A 19382-nucleotide genomic window follows, 5' to 3' on the forward strand; every position below is an offset into this window, starting at 1 on the left:
CCACAAGGCTACAATTAACTGAGAGCTGAATTGACGGGTCCTTGCAAAATTGAGGGCAATCCAAAATAAAGGAGAAAGATTGGTTAGTCATATTCAAAACTGAAGAAAATACTTATTGATGTTGGATGTCAGTCATCTTAGCTCCGGGACATCTCTGCAGGAGTTCCTCAGGGTAGTGTCCTCGGCCCAACCAGCTTCAGCTGCTTCATCAATGACCTTCCCTCCATCAGAAGCTCAGACATGGGGATGTTCACTGATGGCTGCACAATGTTCAGCACTATTCATGACTCCCCAGATACTGAAGCAGTCCATGTTCATTGTCAGCAAGATTTGAACATCACTATCAAACTTTGAGCCAATAAGTGGAAAGTATTACTTATGTCACATGGGTTCTGGGCAATTATCATCTCCTAGGGAGTATCTAACCCTCATCCTAATGGCATCATCATGGCTGAATCTTCCTATCAACATCCTGCTGTTAACATTGACCAGAGATTAAACTGGACCAGCCAAATAAATACCGTGGCTACAAGAGCAGGTCAAAGGCTGGGAATTTTAATTAAATATATCAACTCCTGATTCTGCTGATAGCCTGTTGACCAACTCCAAGTCACAGGTCAGGAGCATGACAGAGTATTCTCCATGTGTCCTGGATGAGTACAGCTCTAACAGCACTCAAACAGTTTGATACCATCCGAGACATTGCTTGATTGGCACCTTCAACACTCACTGCCATTGGCAACAGAAGGAACATCACACTTGGAAGTAGGATTAGGCCATTTGGCCCTTTGAGTCTGCTATCCTATTAAGTAGATCATGGCTGATCGGATTATGGTCTTGACTCCACTTTCTGGCTTGCAGTTCATAACCCTTAATCCCTTCTCTATTAAAAATCTACTTATGGGAACAAATGATTTGGGTATCTTGTGCATATCAAACAAGATGCTCAACAGAAACTTCAAAAATTGGGAGCTTCACCACCTGGAAGAACAAAGGCTTTAGGTGCACAAATATACCAATACCTGGCAAATACTCCTCCCAGTCACATATCATTCTGAAATATATCATCATTCCTTAAGTCTCACTGGGCCGTACTCCTGGAAGTTTGCCACATGGACCGTTAAGTTTTCCACTTAACTTATTTCAACTTTTCGTGCTTTTGTTTGTATTTTAACAATAGGGTAAGAATAAAGTGCTTAAAGCTGAATAGTGTAACTCATTGAATTACATCTGGAACACAGTACCTTATGCTTGCCTTTAAATAAAGATTCGGGTTTAGTCGATTTGCTTGTTATATTTAAGAGGGTTCGGGCTGGTCCATTACACAACTTTTTTTTCTTTTGAAAGCTATCATTTAACTTTCTTCCATCACCCTTTCAGGCAGCACGTACCAAACTGTAATATTTCGCACTGGGAAAGACAATTCTCCTCATCCATCTTCAGAGAAAATTACATTTCTCAGAGTTCGATATTATTAATTTTGGCCCAAGTCCCTGTCATCAAGTCTTGCCACACCGTGACTATAGGATCACGAATCTTCACTGATTTCTAATCAATTCACTGTGAATATAGAACATGCTTTGCCCACAATTCATATCAAAATGTCACAAACTCACTCTCTATGTTTTCCATTAAGTTATGGTGCTCAAGGAAGGCAACATCTCCAAAGCTTTTCCCGCTGGGATTCCCAACTAAACACCTGGAAAAGCAGCACAAATGTCACAAATCAATAGCAATCACTTTTCTTCGGAGTTTCAGTAATACAAATACATTATTTAACCCCGACAAAATATCGAGAAGTTAAGTTACATCTTGAACATAATGAAATGCACCAAGGCAGCTCACGGCATTATGAAAGGAAGGGAAGGCACTAAACGACTTCAGAAAATAATAAGTCGGATGGTTAAAAACTTGGGAAAAGTGAGCTTTCAGAAGTATTTGAAAGGAGGAATAAGGGTGGAGGGGGAGCAGAGAGGTGTAGGGAGGGTATTCCAGGGCTTTGAGCCCAGGCAATTGAAGGGATGCCTATCGATAAACTAAAATTGCGAATGCATAAGTTGCCAGAATTTGAGAAGGTCAAATTTCAGTAGGTTATGGGACTGGAGGAGGTGTCAGAGTTAGGGAGGGCTTTTTTTTTTTAACAAAATACTTGGTGTGATTTAATTTCCTCTGAAAATTCATTAATGCGTAAACTAGCTATTTTTGCCCATCCCTAATCGCTTTGGAAAAGATGGTGGTGAGCATGCATCCTTGAACTGCTGCAGTCTTTTGGGTGGAGGGACAGCCATAGTGCTGTGAAGAAGAGAATTTCAGGATTTTGACCGAGTGACATTCGGGAACAGTGATGTAGTTCCAAGCCAAGGCTGAGTGAGCACTTGCCTCCAACGTAACCTGCATTCAAAGTCAGTTGAACTGCTGTGTTTTCCACCAAATGTTCATTATGCAGTTGATATTGAAAGTTACTTCTTGAGTTCTCTGCCTGAAGGTGGTTCCTATATTTTGTACACTAATGTGTTATCAACCAAAGCTCATTTAAATCAGCCATTAACCTGTTTACAGCAACTATTTGTATTTTTGTAGCACCTTTAATGCCATTATATTATTATATTCACAGAGTACTGTAGAACACCACATGATCCCCACATTAGGAAAGTTTGAATAAACCATAGAGTACTTACAGCAAAGAAGGGGCCATTCAGCCTGTTGTATCCCTGCTGACCAAATGCTCAGTCAAAGAGATAGCAACAACGTAGTGAGATGGAGAAGTATAGGCAGAACGTTTTGGATTCAGGGGCCTAAAGCACTTGAAAGTATAGCCAGCACTGGTAGTGTGATTAAAACCAGAGGTGCTCAAGACGCCAAAATGAGAAGAGCTCAGAGTTAGGAGGGGGTGTAGGGGCTGGAGGAGGTGACAGAGTTAGGGAAGGGGGTGTAGTGGCTGGAGGAGGTGACAGAGATAGGGAGGGGGTGTAGGGGCTGGAGGAGGTGACAGAGTTAGGGAAGGATGAGGCTATGGAGGGATTTGAAAATAAGTGAGAGAATTTTAAAATTAAAACAAAGCTCGAGCAGGCCCCAGCCTAGGCCAGCAAGCAGAGGTGTGTGATAAGCAAATAGAACTTACTTTGAGTTAAAAGACAGGCAGTGACGTTTTAGATATTGTCAGATGTACAGAGGGTAGAATGTGGAGGTTCAGTCAGGTGTACTTTGAAATAGCCATGTCTAATAGTAACATGGATGAGGCTTTCAGCAGTAGTTCCACTAAGCTGGGTGAATATCACAAAGGTAGGAATAGGGGATGTTAATGATGGCACAAATATGAGCTCATCCCAGGATCAAAACTCACACCAAGCTTATGAGAAACTGACTTCATTTCAAGACTGTTACTAGGAAAGGGATGGAGTTGGCAGTTGTGATTTGATGAAAATGTTCCCAGAACTTTTGAATAATAATTCAGCAAGTTTATTCCAACTCTAAAGAATTCCAGTTGATAACCCTTTTAGGGGTCCTCCTAACTACCTGGTCCACTGTATTCCTTGCACACATTTCTCTCAACCCAATCTGCTTGCTCTTTCAACATCAAAACAGCTTTAAATACATATATGCTTTCTCGGGTTTAAAAAAAATAAGGAAGTGCTGTTTCACGTGTATCAGGCCTTGCTCAGAGAGACACTTGGATGCTGGCACAGAGTTTTCCAGGCTGAGATTGATAGGTTTTTGTGAGGCAGGAAATCTAGTAACATGAAGAAAAAATGGACATGTGATGGAAAGGCAAGACCTAATTGAATGGCAGAATGCAGAACAGATTAGAGAGGTTGAATCCCATTTCGGTGTTGGTTTCTCAATTAACGTTCCCTGAGGTTTGGTTGTGATGCCCCATGTCTGCTTCCACTGTATATTACACATCCTGGACTCACTGTCAACATTCAATTTAATCTCGAGAATCACTGTGAAAGCCCATCTCATCTTTGTTCTCAGTTTCTCTGCTCTGCGAAAGTTCTTTGGGCCTGCGATTCTGTGAGTGCCTGGAGCCTGGCCTATCAATCAGTCCTGGATGAGCTAAAGCAGTGGGGTTCAGGAACTGGGAGCCAGTACAGCCAAGATTGTATGTGAACCTTCCAAATGGCCATTTTAAGGTTGGGGCAGTGGCGGGGGTGGGGTGGGGGTGGGGGGCGGGCGGGCGCAGGGTTAATGATGGGGAACTCTATCTGACGTTTTCTTCCTAACATGTGGCGCTGAGGCCAAAAGTGACTCACAAACTGATGTGGCACCTGAGATTAGGATATAGCCTCGGAACTTCCTAGTACTGAATGGTATCTTCACATGACATGAATACTCAGAAAAGGAAGGCTAGCACTTTTGTAATACCTTCCACAATTTCAGCACATCCCAATGTGCCTCTGACCTGATGAATAAAACAAAGCAGATAACCTTTCTCAGCAGATAATAATCCAACACTTACCGCAAGGCGCCCAAATTGCCATAGTAAAGTTCATCATGGTTAGCTGCACACCTTTGATTAAATAATTTCATCCCAGCTTGCTCTCTTCCAATGCAGACTTTACAAAGCTTCCCTTTAAAATTCATTCCGGGCATGCAGCCTTTGCGGAAATAGTTTGTAAATGCTAGAAATCAGAGGGAGAGAAAGAGGCTAACTTAATGTGCAACGTTCAGTACTTGTGGTCACATCGCAGGGTCAAAGTGCATTGGGCAAAATGTAAACTCGATGGCTGGGCTAGATCGGAAAGTCCCACCCTAATTTCCAGTTCTCGTCTGCAGTGAAGGGAGGCAGTAAGTACAGGAACCTCCACACTGCTAACCAGAAGTGTTGACACCATTCTCAAAATGAAAATTCACCAATTTCAGAACACCTGCAATTTTCAGTTAAGGCAGAACAATAGCTTTTCCAAATCTCATCTGGTCAGTAGGGATTTCTAGAGATGAGAACCACGGATTGAAGATCAGAAGCGTCTAAAAGATGACAGAAGATTATGTTGAACACTTTAGGCTTCATCAGTAAATACTGCAGCATCAATTAAAGTGAGTTATGACAGTGCTGTTATTATAAAGGTAAGTGACACATTTAATAATATGTTCCCCAGCTTATTACTTCTGATACCGACATGCTGTCAATTGAGATAATATGATTTTAAAAGTGAAAATAATACTTGGCTATTTCAAATTTTTGACAGAATTCTGAGCTTTGGGCTGTCTTCAAAAGCATTATTGGATTCTGCTCAGCAGGGTTTGTTTACACAGCTGTTCAGAGACTATCAGTTTGAATATTTGGATATTTTCTAAACAACTGCCAACAGGGTGAGTACACAAAATTATCCAATGGAATGTCAGCTTGTTAATATTCACAGATTTAGAAGCTTCTAAGTAGAATAATTATTTTAAAGTGGATATCAAGTTATGTTCATATATTTTGACATGTTCATGAGATTTTCAAATATTACCAAGTCTTATTATGGGATTTGTGAGTTCTACTCAAAACGCATATAGGGTGAGCTGGTTGGGGGAGGATTGTATGGATAAGGGAGAGGATTTTGGGTAAGCATTAGGGGGGCCACTGTGCAGAACCGGTCATATGTCACTGTGAATGTTACTGAACTGCTCCAGTTTCAATAATAAGGGACATTTAAGAGTAGAGGGTCTGTGGTTTTAGAAATATAAATAATTGTTTATGGAAGGGCATAAATGTAAGAGGTTGAGGGCTGACCTTATAGAGGTTTATGAAATCATGAAGGCCACTGATAAGGTGAATAATAAGCATCTTTTCCCCAGGGGATATCAAAACTATCGTTAAGGTGATAGGAGAAAGATTTAAAAAGGACCCAAAGGCAACTTTTTCACACAGAGAGTGGTTCCTTTGTAGATTGAACTGCCAGAGAAAGTGGTAGATGCAGGTACTGTTACAACATTTAAAAAGCATTTGGATAGGTACAAGAATAGGAAAGCTTTAGAGGGATTTGGGCCAAATGCAGGCAAGTGAGTCTCGTTTAGTTTAGGAAATTTGGTCAGCATGGACAAGTTGGACCAAAGAGTCTGTTTCATTGCTGTATAACTCTATGACTCAATAAGCCACCATCTCCATCTTAGGCCTCACACATGTAAAAGGAGGCCCAACTCCAAGACATTGCCCTATCTGTGGAATAAAGAACCCCATGGCCCACACTATGGGGGTGAAGTTAAGATTACAATGTTGGGAAAATTGCCGACTCACTATCCCTACCTCGATGGTGAAAATCAGGCTCTAAGATGTGTAACTAACCTGTTCAAATAAGGTTGCTTTTGTGTCAAGTCCGTTATTGTTACTTTTTATTCAATAACAAGATGTGGCTATCACTGGCTGGACCAGCATTTATTACCGATTCCAGTGGCCCTCGAGAAGGTGGGGGTGAGCTGCCTTCTTGAGCCACTGCAGTCCACCTGCTGTAGGATGACCCACAATGCCCTTGGGGAGGGAATTCCAGGAATTTGACCCAGTGACAGTGAAGGAACGGTGATATATTTCCAAGTCAGGATGGTGAGTGACTTGGAGGGGAACTTGGAGGTGGTCCTGTTCCCATGTATCTGATGTTCTTGTCCTTCTAGATCCAAGTCATTCTAGGTTTGGAAGATGGTGTCTAAGGATTGTCTGCTGCTGAGCAGCGGTGGTGGAGGGAGTGGATGTTTGATGATATGATGCCAATCAAACAGCTACTTTGTCCTGGACGGTGTCAAGCTTCTTGAGTGTTGTTGGTGCTGCCCCCATCCAAGCAAGTGGGGAGTATTCCATCACACCCTTAACTTGGGCCTTGTAGATGGTTGGGCAAACACTAGAGAGTCAGGAGGTGAGTGACCTGCTGCAGGATTGCTACCCTTGGATCTACTCTTGTACCAACTGTGTTTGCACAGTGAATCCAATTCAATTTCTGGTCAATGATAAAGGTTCAGACTGTCCTATATAATCAAACAAATTAGGAGCAGGAATAGGCTGTTTGGTCCTTTGAGTATGTTCCATGATCAGATTGATTTCCATATCCCAACCTGTCCCAAGAACTTCCGATTATCATCTTAGTCCCAGTTGCCACTGAGTGCAGAATGACCTCCAAGGCTAAGGAGGTGAATTTCAGACACTGCCCACATTTCTGGTGTCACTCCTCACCTCCATCGCTCAGTGTGAGCAGCAGGGTCTTTGTGATGACTCAGACAGTTTGGTAGCCTGCTGTTTCACATTGCGGTATGGGAATGTGGGGCAATGGGCCTGAGGTATCTCAGGTGACCTTCAGGCACTGTGCTGCCAAGTGTCTAAGTAGGGCAACTTCACTCCTGTTGTCCTGAATTGGATAATGAGCCTGGAGGTGGCTAACTAGGAAACTGCTTCCAGTAACAATGCAAATTACACCCAAACCCTTAGATATTAAACACAAATAGAAATTACTGGATGCACTGCCCAGGTCTGAGAAGGCAGCAGCTGGGGTAATGTTTCAGGCCAATGACATTTCATTGTATCTGTTAACTTTCATTCCATAAAAGCTGCCTGACCTGCCAAATATTTCCAGCATTTTCTGTCAGCAAGTGTAAACCCCACTCCCACACTCATCCGTTTCGTCCTGGTGTCAGGCTCTTCCTGTTGAAGTCCACAGTAAAACCCTGTCTGTTGCTGATTTTAGACTTTTGATCAACCAACCTTTTCCCTGTCACTCCTTCAAATTGTTTTATGAATTCAATGAACAAAACGGTACAAGTATAATTAAAAATATTGCTTTTAATACTTTTCTTCTGGAACTTCTTGCTGCAGTGTTCTGGAGATTACTCAGCAATTCCGAGACACTCCAGGACGATTCCGGCAATACTCCATGGAAGAACGGTTACATCCAACGCTTCAACCTCCACCTAACCCAGATCTCTCTTACCCTTATTGATGTCGCAGATGTCAGTGCTGTTTCGGTCAGGCTGGATGGTGTATTTTGTGAGGAGAAGCCAGCCTGCTGGGCTGTACAAGTGACCATGGCAGCTTCGCCTTCCCGCCAGATTAAAGATGGTCTCGCCTCGGGAAGCCTTCTTTACCACAGCCAGGGCATAGACTGGAGGCAGGACTGCAGCAGGAGTATAAGATGGAGCAGCACGTGAGTAAATGGAGTCACCGAATGGAAAGCTCTTCATTGTGCACAGTGGACATTTTCCACATCAACTGTGTTCGGAGGTGGAGAAAGTGAGGGCTGCAGATGCTGGGGATCAGAGCTTAAAAATGTGTTGCTGGAAAAGCGCGGCAGGTCAGGCAGCATCAAAGGAGAAGGAGAATCGACGTTTCGGGCATAAGCCCTTCTTCAGGAATCGGCTGCCTGAGCTGCTGCGCTTTTCCAGCAAGACATTTTTAAGCTGTGTTCAGAGATGGTATGACACACCCTCTGCAGCAGGTGGAGCTTGAATACAGTGCTCCCGGAAGCTGTCAGGTAATATCCCTACCTTTGAGGCAGGAGGCCTGGGTTCAAGTTGCACCTGCTCCAGAGATGTGTATTGCTGAGTAGATTGGTTAGGAAGTAGGGATCGAATCCCCACCATTCACACTGACCCTCATGTCACAGGGAATCGCTCATCGCCGTCAATTTTCAGTCACCGTGGGCTCAATTAACTTGGTTTCATTTGAAGCTTAGTTAGTGGGCCGACTGCTTCTGGCAGTTCAGTTGGCTGTTCACCCCTGGTCAAAGCGATAAAATGGATCAGATAAGGCCCCCTCTCCCATCTCACCGAGTTGACATTATTGCAATCAGATGGTTTTCAAATTACACCCAACCCTTTAGACATTAAACACAAACAGAAATTACTGGATGCACTGCCCAGGTCTGAGAAGGCAGCAGCTGGGGTAATGTTTCAGGCCAATGACATTTCATTGTATCCGTTAACTTTCATTCCGTAAAAGCTGCCTGACCTGCCAAATATTTCCAGCATTTTCTGAATCTACTTCAGATTTCCAGAATCCACATTATGTTACGTCTTTTTCCTGACTGTTCCTGACCACTGTACCTTCAGCCTCAAAGTGAGTCTCTCCATCTTTCCCACTGGCCTCTGGGCATTTCTCCCCTGGAACACAGAAGGTATACAAGCTATCAGTGAGGAACGCATCACTGCAACATTTACACACATGATTTACACAGTCTTGGTGCGTGACATGAAAATGCGTGACATGAATGTACTGATTGACCTGTGCCACAAATGGCGAATGTGTTATGACAAAGGCACCACGTTGAGGTATTGAAATTCTTTGGGGCTGCAGAGCATGGTTTCTCAGCACACTGGGCTATTAAGGCTGTGGACCCAGTGCTGAAAGATCCATCATGTGACCTCCCTCCCACAATTGCCATTCCCCAGTCAAAGTTAAAAATCACCCAACAACCAGGTTGTAGTCCAACAGGTCTATTTGGACACACCAGCTTTTGGAGGGCTGCTCCTTCATCAGGTCACTATGATTTTTAACTTTGTCCACCCCAGTCCAACATCGGCTTCTCATGGCTTCCCCAGTCAAAGTTTTTTTTACCCATCGTTCACAACTAACAAAGAGGCAACAGAATGAAAACCAACATGTTTTTGCCCCAGGGGTCTTCTCCCTTGGTTGCTCTCCATGCTGCTCTTGAGATTAACCTTCAGATGGTGGAGATGGTGGTGTGGGCAGGGCATGCACAATTTTCAACTTTAATAGTCAATTTACACACAATATACAGCACAAAAACAGACCATTTGACACAGGCAGTCCATGCTGCGTTTAATGCTGCAATCACATCCTGACCTCTCACTCCTCACCAAAGTCTACCATCTTAAATTCCACTTCTCCAGTTCCCCTTTAAATTCTTCCACACTATTCATTTTAACCATTCCTTGAGTTATGACATTCCATAATCTCTACTCTTTTGGAATTCCACGTTAGATTGCTAGCATCATTTCAGACGTGCAAACGATGCTGCTAATAGTCGTCAGTTACCTTTTCCTACCCTGCCAAAGCCTATTGGCTCTGTAATCTCTCCATTTCCCAAGATTTTTAAAATTACCCCCTCCAAGGCCAGCACATCCTTCCCTGGATATGGAGCCCAAAACTGCTCACAATATTCAAATTGCAGTCTGACCAAAGCCTTATACAACCTCAGCAGTACATCTCTGCTCTTGTACTCTCGCCCTGTTGGAATGAATGTGAACATTGCAGTTACCTTTCTAACTGAAACTTAACCCTAACAGTATCCTGAACTGGGACTCCCTTTGTGTTTCAGATTTCCAAAGCCTTTCCCCATTAACAAAATAGTCTACGCCCCTGTTCTTCTGATCAATGTGCATAACCTCACACATCGTACTCCATCTGCCATTTCTTCGCACACTTTCCTAACCTGCAGCCTCTCCACTTCCTCAATAGTGCCTGGCCCTCCACGTATTCTATGTGGTTCCTGCAGAACTCCACTAGTCACCGACTACCATTACGAAAAAGATCCTTCACCCCTACTCTCTCCTTCTGCCAGTTAGCCAATACTCTATCCATACAAGTACCTAGCCCCTAATACCACGGGCCCTTATCTTATTTAACAGCCTCCTATACGGCACCTTGTCACATGCTTTCTGGAAATCCAAATCGAATATGTCCACTGGCTCTCCTTCGTCTAACTTGCTCATTATCCCCTCAAAGGATTCTAACAGATTTGTCGGGTGTGACCTCCCCTTGATGAGCCCTACCATACACTGCCAAATACTCCACAATCTCATCCTTAATGATGGACTCTAAAATCTTACCAACAACAGAGGGCATGTCAACTGGCCTATAGTTTGCTGTCTTCTGCCTCCCTCTCTTCTTAAATAGGGGTATTTCATTAGACATTTTCCAGTTCTCTGGCACCCTTCCTGACTCCAGTGACTCCTGAAAGTTCACCACCAATTCCTCTACAATCTCCTTCAAAACTCTGAGGAGTAGTCCATCTGGTTTGGGTAATTTATCCATATTCAGACCTTTCAACTCCCCCTGCACCTTCACCTTCGTGACAGCCACTATGCTCACCTCTGCCCCCTGCCTGTCTCTCTTGTGAAGTTCTGGAATGCTGCTGGTATCCTTCACGGTGAAAACTCATGTAAATGACCTTTTTCAGTTCCTCCATCATTTCTTTGCTCCTCATTACTACTTCTCCAGCCTCACTTTCCAGTGGCCCAATGTCCACAATTGCCTCTCCCTTACCGGTTTAGCTATCTTAAAAACACTTGCAATCTTCTTTTATATTACTAGTTAGCTTAGCGTCATATTTCATCCTCTCCCTCCTTATTGCCCTTTGAGTTGTCCTCTGCTCGTTCCCAAACCTCTGGCTTCCCACATTGTATGCTGTTCTCTTTTGCTTTTATGCTGTCCCTTGCCAGCGATGGTTGCCTCATCCTCCCCTTAGTATGTTTTTGCTTCCTTGGGATAAGTTCCTGTTGCGCCTCCCAAATTGCCCCCAGCAACTCCTGCCGCTGCTTCTCCACCATCTTGCCCCCTGCTACACTCTCTTTCCAGTCAATCTGACCAGCCCCTCCCTCATGTCTTTGTAGTTACCTTTACTTGACTGTAATACTGTTAAATCTGATTCCAGCTTCTCCCTCTCAAACTGTGGGGTGAATTCTACCTTATTGTAGTCACTGTCCCCGAGGGATTCCTTCACCTTGAGCTCCCTAATTAAGTCTGTCTCATTACACATCACTAAAAGCAGAATTGCGGGTTCCCTAGTGGGCTCTACCACAAGCTGCTCCAAACGTGCCATCTCATAGATACTCCACAAATTCCTTTTCTTGGGATCTGTTACCAACCTGATTTTCCCAACACGCTGAAAGCTCCCCCATGATTATTGTAATAGTGCCTTCCTTATATACCAAATCTATCTCCTGATTTACTTTCTGCTCTACATCCTGACAACTGCCAAAAAGCCTGGACACCATACCCATCAGGTTCCTCAACTCCTCCCATACAGATGCTCAGCTTTCCCACCCTATATTACTTGTTGCTTTGGATTCAGTGCCTCTCCCTTGGAATGCTTCTGTCCTGTTTCTGGAGCTGCAAGGAATCTTGGACCACAAATGTGTAATTGGTGCCCAGATCCAACTGGTAACATTTAATGTTGATCATATATGCAATGCAAGGCTTCATTACCTTGCAGTGGGCGGCACAGTGGTTAGCACTGCTGCCTCACAGCGCCAGAGACCCGGGTTCAATTCCCGCCTCAGGCAACTGACTGTGTGGAGTTTGCACATTCTCCCCGTGTCTGCGTTGGTTTCCTCCCACAGTCCAAAGATGTGCAGGGTCAGGTGAATTGGCCATGCTAAATTGCCCGTAGTGTTAGGTAAGGGGTAAATGTAGGGGTATGGGTGGATTGCGCTTTGGCGGGTCGGTGTGGACTTGTTGGGCCGAAGGGCCTGTTTCCACACTGTAAGTAATCTAATCAAATCTAATTACTGGTCACCTTCAACCAATTATTACAATATTCACCAGCATTTCTTTGCACTATGAAAGAAGATGCCAAACAGACGGCACTATTTACCATAATATTCCGTCACCACGGGAACAAGGCCGCAGTTCCCAGCGATGTAAGCATGCGACGCATCAAGGGAGGCTGCATCCACCTCATCCTTCTGCAAAATAAAACGAAACTTCATTGTTTCAAGTAGGAGTCTGGGCCTTGACGTTAAAGGCTATCTTTGGGAGAGATTCCTCTTCCTATGAAGAGCAACCAACTCTTGAAATGAATACTGATGGAAAAGGAAAATACTGCAGATACCAAACATACAGACAGAGACATACAGACAGAGTCATACAGCTCAGAAACAGACCCTTCAATCCTTCCAATCCATGCTGACCATAATCTCAAATTAAAACAGTCCCACCTGCAGTGCCTGGCCCATATCCCTCCAAACATTTCTTATTCATGTAATTATCCAAATGTCTTTTAAACGTTCTGAAATCAATTCTCAGCAAATAGGCAGCATGTGCCGATGGTAACATTTCAGGTCACTGACCCCGGAGAGCAGAGGATTAAGGTGAGAGGGGAAAGATTTAAAAGAGTCCTGAGGGACAACGTTTTGACACAGAGGTTGGTTTGTATGTACATGGAATGAACTGCCAGAGGAAGTGATAGATTGCAACATTTAAAAGACATTTTGATTGGGAGATGAATACAAAAGGATTAGAGCGATATGGGCCAAACGGAGGCAAATGGGACGGGTTTAGTTTGGGAAACTTGGTCAGCATGGGCGAGTTAGACCGAAGGGTCTGTTTCCGTGCTGTACGTCTCTATGACTGTATAAAAATGGATTTCTGAATGAGTGGAATTACATACTTCAAATCTTTGGGATAAGCTAATGGAAGTTTCTTATTTTTGGATGGATGAGTAACAATGGGACAAATAATTGTCTCTGCATCTACCTGATTGTTTTCGCATGACTATTTTCTTTTACATGTAAATGAATGATAATATCTGTTATTCCATTTAGAAACTATGCATAAAAAACACATGGGCTTTATTTTCCACTCATAGGTCAACCATTCACTCCTAAATGTGTTGCTGATTATGGGATAAAATACTGTGGCTACTGCATCATCGTGGGGTACAGTTAAGGAGAGCACTGTCCTTTGTTGGGGTACAGTTATGGACAGCACTGTCCTTTGTTGGGGTACAGTTATTGGTACAATGTCCTTTGTTGGGGTACAGTTATGGGTAACACTGTCTTTTGTTGGGGTACAGTTATTGGTACACTGTCCTTTGTTGGGGTACAGTTATGGGTAACACTGTCCTTTGTTGGTGTACAGTTATGGATAACACTGTCCTTTGTTGGGGTACAGTTATGGATAGCCGTGTCGTTTGTTGGGGGACTGTTATAGATAACACTGTCCTTTGTTGGGGTACAGTTATGGACAGCTGTGTCCTTTGTTGGGGTACAGTTATGGATAACACTGTCGTTTGTTGGGGTGCAGTTATGGATAGCATTGTCCTTTGATGGGGTACAGTTATGGACAGCACTGTCCTTTGTTGGGGTACAGTTATGGACAGCTGTGTCCTTTGCTGGGGTACAGTTATGGGTAAAACTGTCCTTTGTTGGGGTACAGTTATGGACAGCACTGTCATTTGTTGCGGTACGGTTATGGAGAGCACTGTCCTTTTTTGGGATACAGTTATGGACAGCACTGTCCTGTGTTGAGGTACAGTTATTGGTACACTGTCCTTTGTTGGGGTACAGTTATGGACAGCACTGTCCTTTGTTGGGGTACAGCTATTGGTACACTGTCCTTTGTTGGGGTACAGTTATGGACAGCTTTGTCCTTTGTTGGGGTACAGTAATGGATAACACTGTCTTTTGTTGGGGTCCAGTTATGGACAGCACTGTCCTTTGTTGGGTACAGTTATTGGTACACTGTCCTTTGTTGGGTACAGTTATTGGTACACTGTCCTTTGTTGGGGTACAGTTATGGACAGCGCTGTCCTTTTTTGGGTACAGTTTTTGGTACACTGTCCTTTGTTGGGTACAGTTATTGGTACACTGTCCTTTGTTGGGGTACAGTTATGGACAGCGCTGTCCTGTGTTGGGGTACAGTTATTGGTACACTGACCTTTGTTGAGGTACAGTTATTGGTACACTGTCCTTTGTTCGTGTACAGTTATGGATAGCACTGTCCTTTATTGGGGTACAGTTATGGACAGCACTGTCCTTTGCTGGGGTACAGTTATGGACAGTACTGTCCTTTGCTGGGGTACAGTTATTGGTACACTGTCCTTTGTTGGGGTACAGTTATGGATAACACTGTCCTTTGTTGGGGTATAGTTATGGACAGCACTGTCCATTGTTGGGGTACAGTTATGGATCACACTGTCCTTTGATGGGGTACAGTTATGGACAGCACTGTCGTTTGTTGGGGTATAGTTATTGGTACACTGTCCATTGTTGGGGTACAATTATGGATAGCACTGTCATTTGTTGGGTACAGTTATTGGTACACTGTCTTTTGTTGGGGTACAGTTATGGACAGCACAGTCCTTTGTTGGGGTACAGTTATGGATAATACTGTCCTTTGTTGGGGTACAGTTATGGGCAGTACTGTCCTTTGCTGGGGTACAGTTATGGTTGACACTGTCCTTTGTTGGGGTACAGTTATTGGTACACTGTCCTTTATTGGGTTACAGTTATGGACAGCACTGTCCTTTGTTGGGGTACAGTTATTGGTGCACTGTCCGTTGTTGCGGTACAGTTATGAACAGCTGTGTCATTTGTTGGGGTACAGTTATGGATAACACTGTCCTTTGTTGGGGTACAGTTATTGGTACACTGTCCTTTGATGGGGTATAGTTATGGACAGCACTATCCTTTGTTGGGGCACAGTTATGGGTCACACTGTCCTTTGTTGGGGTACAGTTATTGGTACACTGTCCTTTGATGGGGTATAGTTATGGACAGCACTGTCCTTTGTTGGGGCACAGTTATTGGTACATTGTCCATTGTTGGGGTACAATTATGGAGAGCACTGTCGCATGTTGAGGTACAGTTATTGGTACACTGTCCTTTGTTGTGGTACAATTATGGTTAACGGTGTCCTTTGTTGGGGTACAGTTATTGGTACACTGTCCTTTGTTGGGGAACAGTTATGGTTAACGGTGTCCTTTGTTGGGGTACAGTTATTGGTACACTGTCCTTTGTTGGGGTACAGTTATGGACAGCACTGTCCTTTGATGGAGTACAGTTATTGGTACACTGTCCTTTGTTGGGGTACAGTTATGCAGAACACTGTCCTTTGTTGGGGTACAGTTATGGACAACACTGTCATTTGTTGCAGGACACTTATGGACATCACTCTCCTTTGTTGGGGTACAGTTATGGATAACACTGTCTTTTTTGGGGGTACACTTATGGACAGCTGTGTCCTTTGTTGGGGTACAGTTATGGACAGCACTGTCATTTGTTGGGGTACAGTTATGGACAGCACTGTCATTTGTTGGGGTACACTTATGGATAACACTGTCCTTTGTTGGGGTACAGTTATGGAGAGCACTGTCATTTGTTGCAGGACACTTATGGACATCACTCTCCTTTGTTGGGGTACAGTTATGGACAGCACTGTCATTTGTTGGGGTACAGGTATGGACAGCACTGTCCTTTGTTGGGGTACAGGTATGGAGAGCACTGTCCTTTGTTGGGGTACAGTTATGGACAGTTCTGTCCTTTGTTGGGGTACACTTATGGATAACACTGTCCTTTGTTGGGGTACAGTTATGGAGAGCACTGTCCTTTGTTGGGGTACAGTTATGGGGAGCACTGTCCTTTTTGGGGGTACAGTTATTGATAGCACTGTCCTTTGTTGGGGTACAGTTGTGGCTAACACTGTGCTTTGTTGAGGTACAATTATGGAGAGCACTGTCCTTTGTTGGGATACAGTTGTGGAGAGCACTGTCCTTTTTTGGGGTATGGTTATGGACAGCACTGTCCTTTGTTGGGGTACAGTTATAGACAGCACTGTCTTTGATGGAGTACAGTTATGGATAACACTGTCCTTTTTTGGGGTACGGTTATGGACAGCACTGTCATATGTTGTGCTACAGTTGTTGGTACACTGTCCTTTGTTGGGGTACGGTTATGGATAACACTGTCCTTTATTAGGGTACAATTATTGGTACATTGTCCTTTGTTGGGGTACAGTTATGGACAGCACTGTCCTTTGTTGGGGTACAGTTATGGATAACACTGTCCTTTGTTGGGGTATAGTTATGAATAACACTGTCCTTTGTTGGGGTACACTAATGGATAACAATGCCTTTTGTTGGGATACAGTTATGGGGAGCACTGTCCTTTTTGGGGGTACAGTTATTGATAGCACTCTCCTTTGTTGGGGTACTGTTATGGAGAGCACTGTCCTTTGTTGGGGTACAGTTATGGAGAGCACTGTCCTTTGTTGGGGTACAGTTATGGATAACACTGTCCTTTTTTGGGGTACAGTTATGGATAACACTGTCCTTTTTTGGGGTACGGTTATGGAGAGCACTGTCATTTGTTGGGGTACAGTTATGGATAGCGCTGTCCTTTGTTGGGGCACAGTTATGGACAGCACTGTCCTTTGTTGGGGCACAGTTATGGACAGCACTGTCCTTTGTTGGGGTACAGTTATGGATAATACTGTCCTTTGATGGGGTACAGTTATGGATAACACTGTCCTTTGTTGGAGTACAGTTATGGATAACACTGTCCGTTGTTGGAGTACAGTTATAGAGAGCGCTGTCCTTTGATGGGGTACAGTTATTGGGACACTGTCCTTTGTTGGGGTACAGTTATGGTTAATACTGTCCTTTGTTGGGGTACAGTTATTGGTACACTGACCTTTGTTGGAGTACAGTAATGGATATCAATGCCCTTTGTTGGGGTACAGTTATGGGGAGCAGTGTCCTTTTTGGGGGTACAGTTATTGACAGCACTGTCCTTTGTTGGGGTACTGTTATGGAGAGCACTGTCCTTTGTTGGGGTACAGTTATGGATAACACTGTCCTTGTTGGGGTACAGTTATTGGTACACTGACCTTTGTTGGAGTACAGTAATGGATATCAATGCCCTTTGTTGGGGTACAGTTACGGATAACACTGTCCTTTGTTGGAGTACAGTTATGGATAACACTGTCCGTTGTTGGAGTACAGTTATAGAGAGCGCTGTCCTTTGATGGAGTACAGTTATTGGGACACTGTCCTTTTTGGGGGTACAGTTATTGACTGTTGGGATACAGTTATGGAGAGCACTGTCCTTTTGTTGGGGTACAGTTATGGACAGCACTGTCCTGTGTTGAGGTACAGTTATTGGTACACTGTCCTTTGTTGGGGTACAGTTATGGAGAGCACTGTCCTTTGTTGGGGTACAGCTATGGACAGCACTCGCCTTTGTTGGGGTACAGTTATAGACAGCACTGTCTTTTGTTGGGGTACAGTTATGGATAACACTGTCCTTTGTTGGTGTACAGTTATTGGTACACTGTCCTTTGCTGGAGTACAGTTATGGACTTTACTATCCTTTGTTGTTGTCCAGTTATGGACAGCACTGTCCTTTGTTGAGATAGTTATTGGTACACTGTCCTTTGCTGGAGTACAGTTATTAGTACCTTGTCTTTTGCTGGGGTACAGTTATGGATGGTAACGTCCTTTGTCAGCTATGGACACACTGTTCTTTGTTCAGGGTATAAGTATGGATGGTAAAATCCTTTGTTGGGATAGAGTAATGCAGATGTTGTAATATGTTGATGTATGGTTGGATAAGAAGCATGTTGTCTTGGGGTATATTTATATCGGTCTTGTAATACTTGGGGTTTGGTTATGTGGTGCTGACCAATGTTATTGCTTGGTTATGTTGGAATTATCTCATGCATGCTAACAAATGCCCAAATCTACATCTCCTGATCTCTCCAACCCCTCCAACACTGTTGCATTGTCAGAATGCTCATCTGTTATCCAATCATGGGCCGGCTACCAATACCTTCAGACAACCATTTTGTTTGGTGGAATCTTCTGCTCGTTGAGGAGCTGAGCTTGGAGGCAAGAAGGACATTTTGTTAGGGAGCTGGTGGTGGTGCATGGATCCAATGCACCAACAACTCCTGCACACCCATCATTCCTAACCTTCACTTATCACATTGATTCTTCAACGCCTTCGGAGCTAAAATGCTCATCCTCAGGGTTAAAGCTCTCCTTGTTCTCGCTGATCACAATCTCATTCCCTCAGCTCTTAAACTCCACATTAGTTTGTGGCGCCCTGTGCATCCTCCACTTTTATTATCTCACCATTTGCAGTCGTATTGTCAAATGTTGAGGCTTTTGGAAGTGCCTCTTTAAAACTCTCTGCCCTTTTCTCCTCCTGTAAGACCCTCCTCAGACACTTCAAGCATTGCTTTAGTCAATCCTTTTCATAGTTTATCCTTTAGTTTGGCGTCAATACCATATATTGCAAGAATGTTTCATTTAAAATGCATTGAAATTGTGCACCTTTATCATTTCTATGCAGTCACTCATGGATGTCGCTCTGATGCAGACTAATGGGTTGGATTTTGTGTTGAGGGCCCATTCTTCGCACTTGCTTTGTTCAGCTGCACTAATGCAGCACCACCGCACAATGCTGTTCTCCAATGAGCTCCCTGGCAAACAGCAACATGTAACAAGGTTACATTTGGAAAATGTACCCCATTTTATTTCACAACCTCACCCCAGTTCCCTCCCTGCATTGCACTCCTTCCCCCAGCAATCTCCTCTCCTGACAATCAGTGTCAATTCTTGTTAGATGGATTCTGAAAGGTTTCATCATATGAACTCGAGGGGTTGGTTAGCTCAGTTGGCTGCACAGCTGGCTTGCAATGCAGAGTAGCACCAACAGCATCCATTCGGTGCCTG

At 43.9% G+C, this 19382-nt stretch overlaps 1 protein-coding gene across 1 annotated transcript; it reads right to left on the minus strand.

Moving 5' to 3' along the window:
* Positions 1–1616: 1616 nt before the first annotated feature.
* On the minus strand, positions 1617–19155 carry LOC122546947 (ovotransferrin-like; the record flags this gene model as incomplete). The annotated part of the gene is made up of 6 exons (XM_043685558.1): positions 18981–19155; positions 12522–12612; positions 9010–9066; positions 7899–8081; positions 4460–4622; positions 1617–1699 (listed from the first exon to the last, which is right to left on the minus strand). Coding segments are annotated over exons 1-6 (604 nt in total), but the record flags the coding sequence as incomplete, so codon positions are not given.
* Between the last annotated feature and the right edge of the window lie 227 nt (positions 19156–19382).

The sequence above is a fragment of the Chiloscyllium plagiosum genome, unplaced genomic scaffold, assembly GCF_004010195.1.
Source record: "Chiloscyllium plagiosum isolate BGI_BamShark_2017 unplaced genomic scaffold, ASM401019v2 scaf_10742, whole genome shotgun sequence".
Taxonomy (NCBI): Eukaryota; Metazoa; Chordata; class Chondrichthyes; order Orectolobiformes; family Hemiscylliidae; genus Chiloscyllium; species Chiloscyllium plagiosum.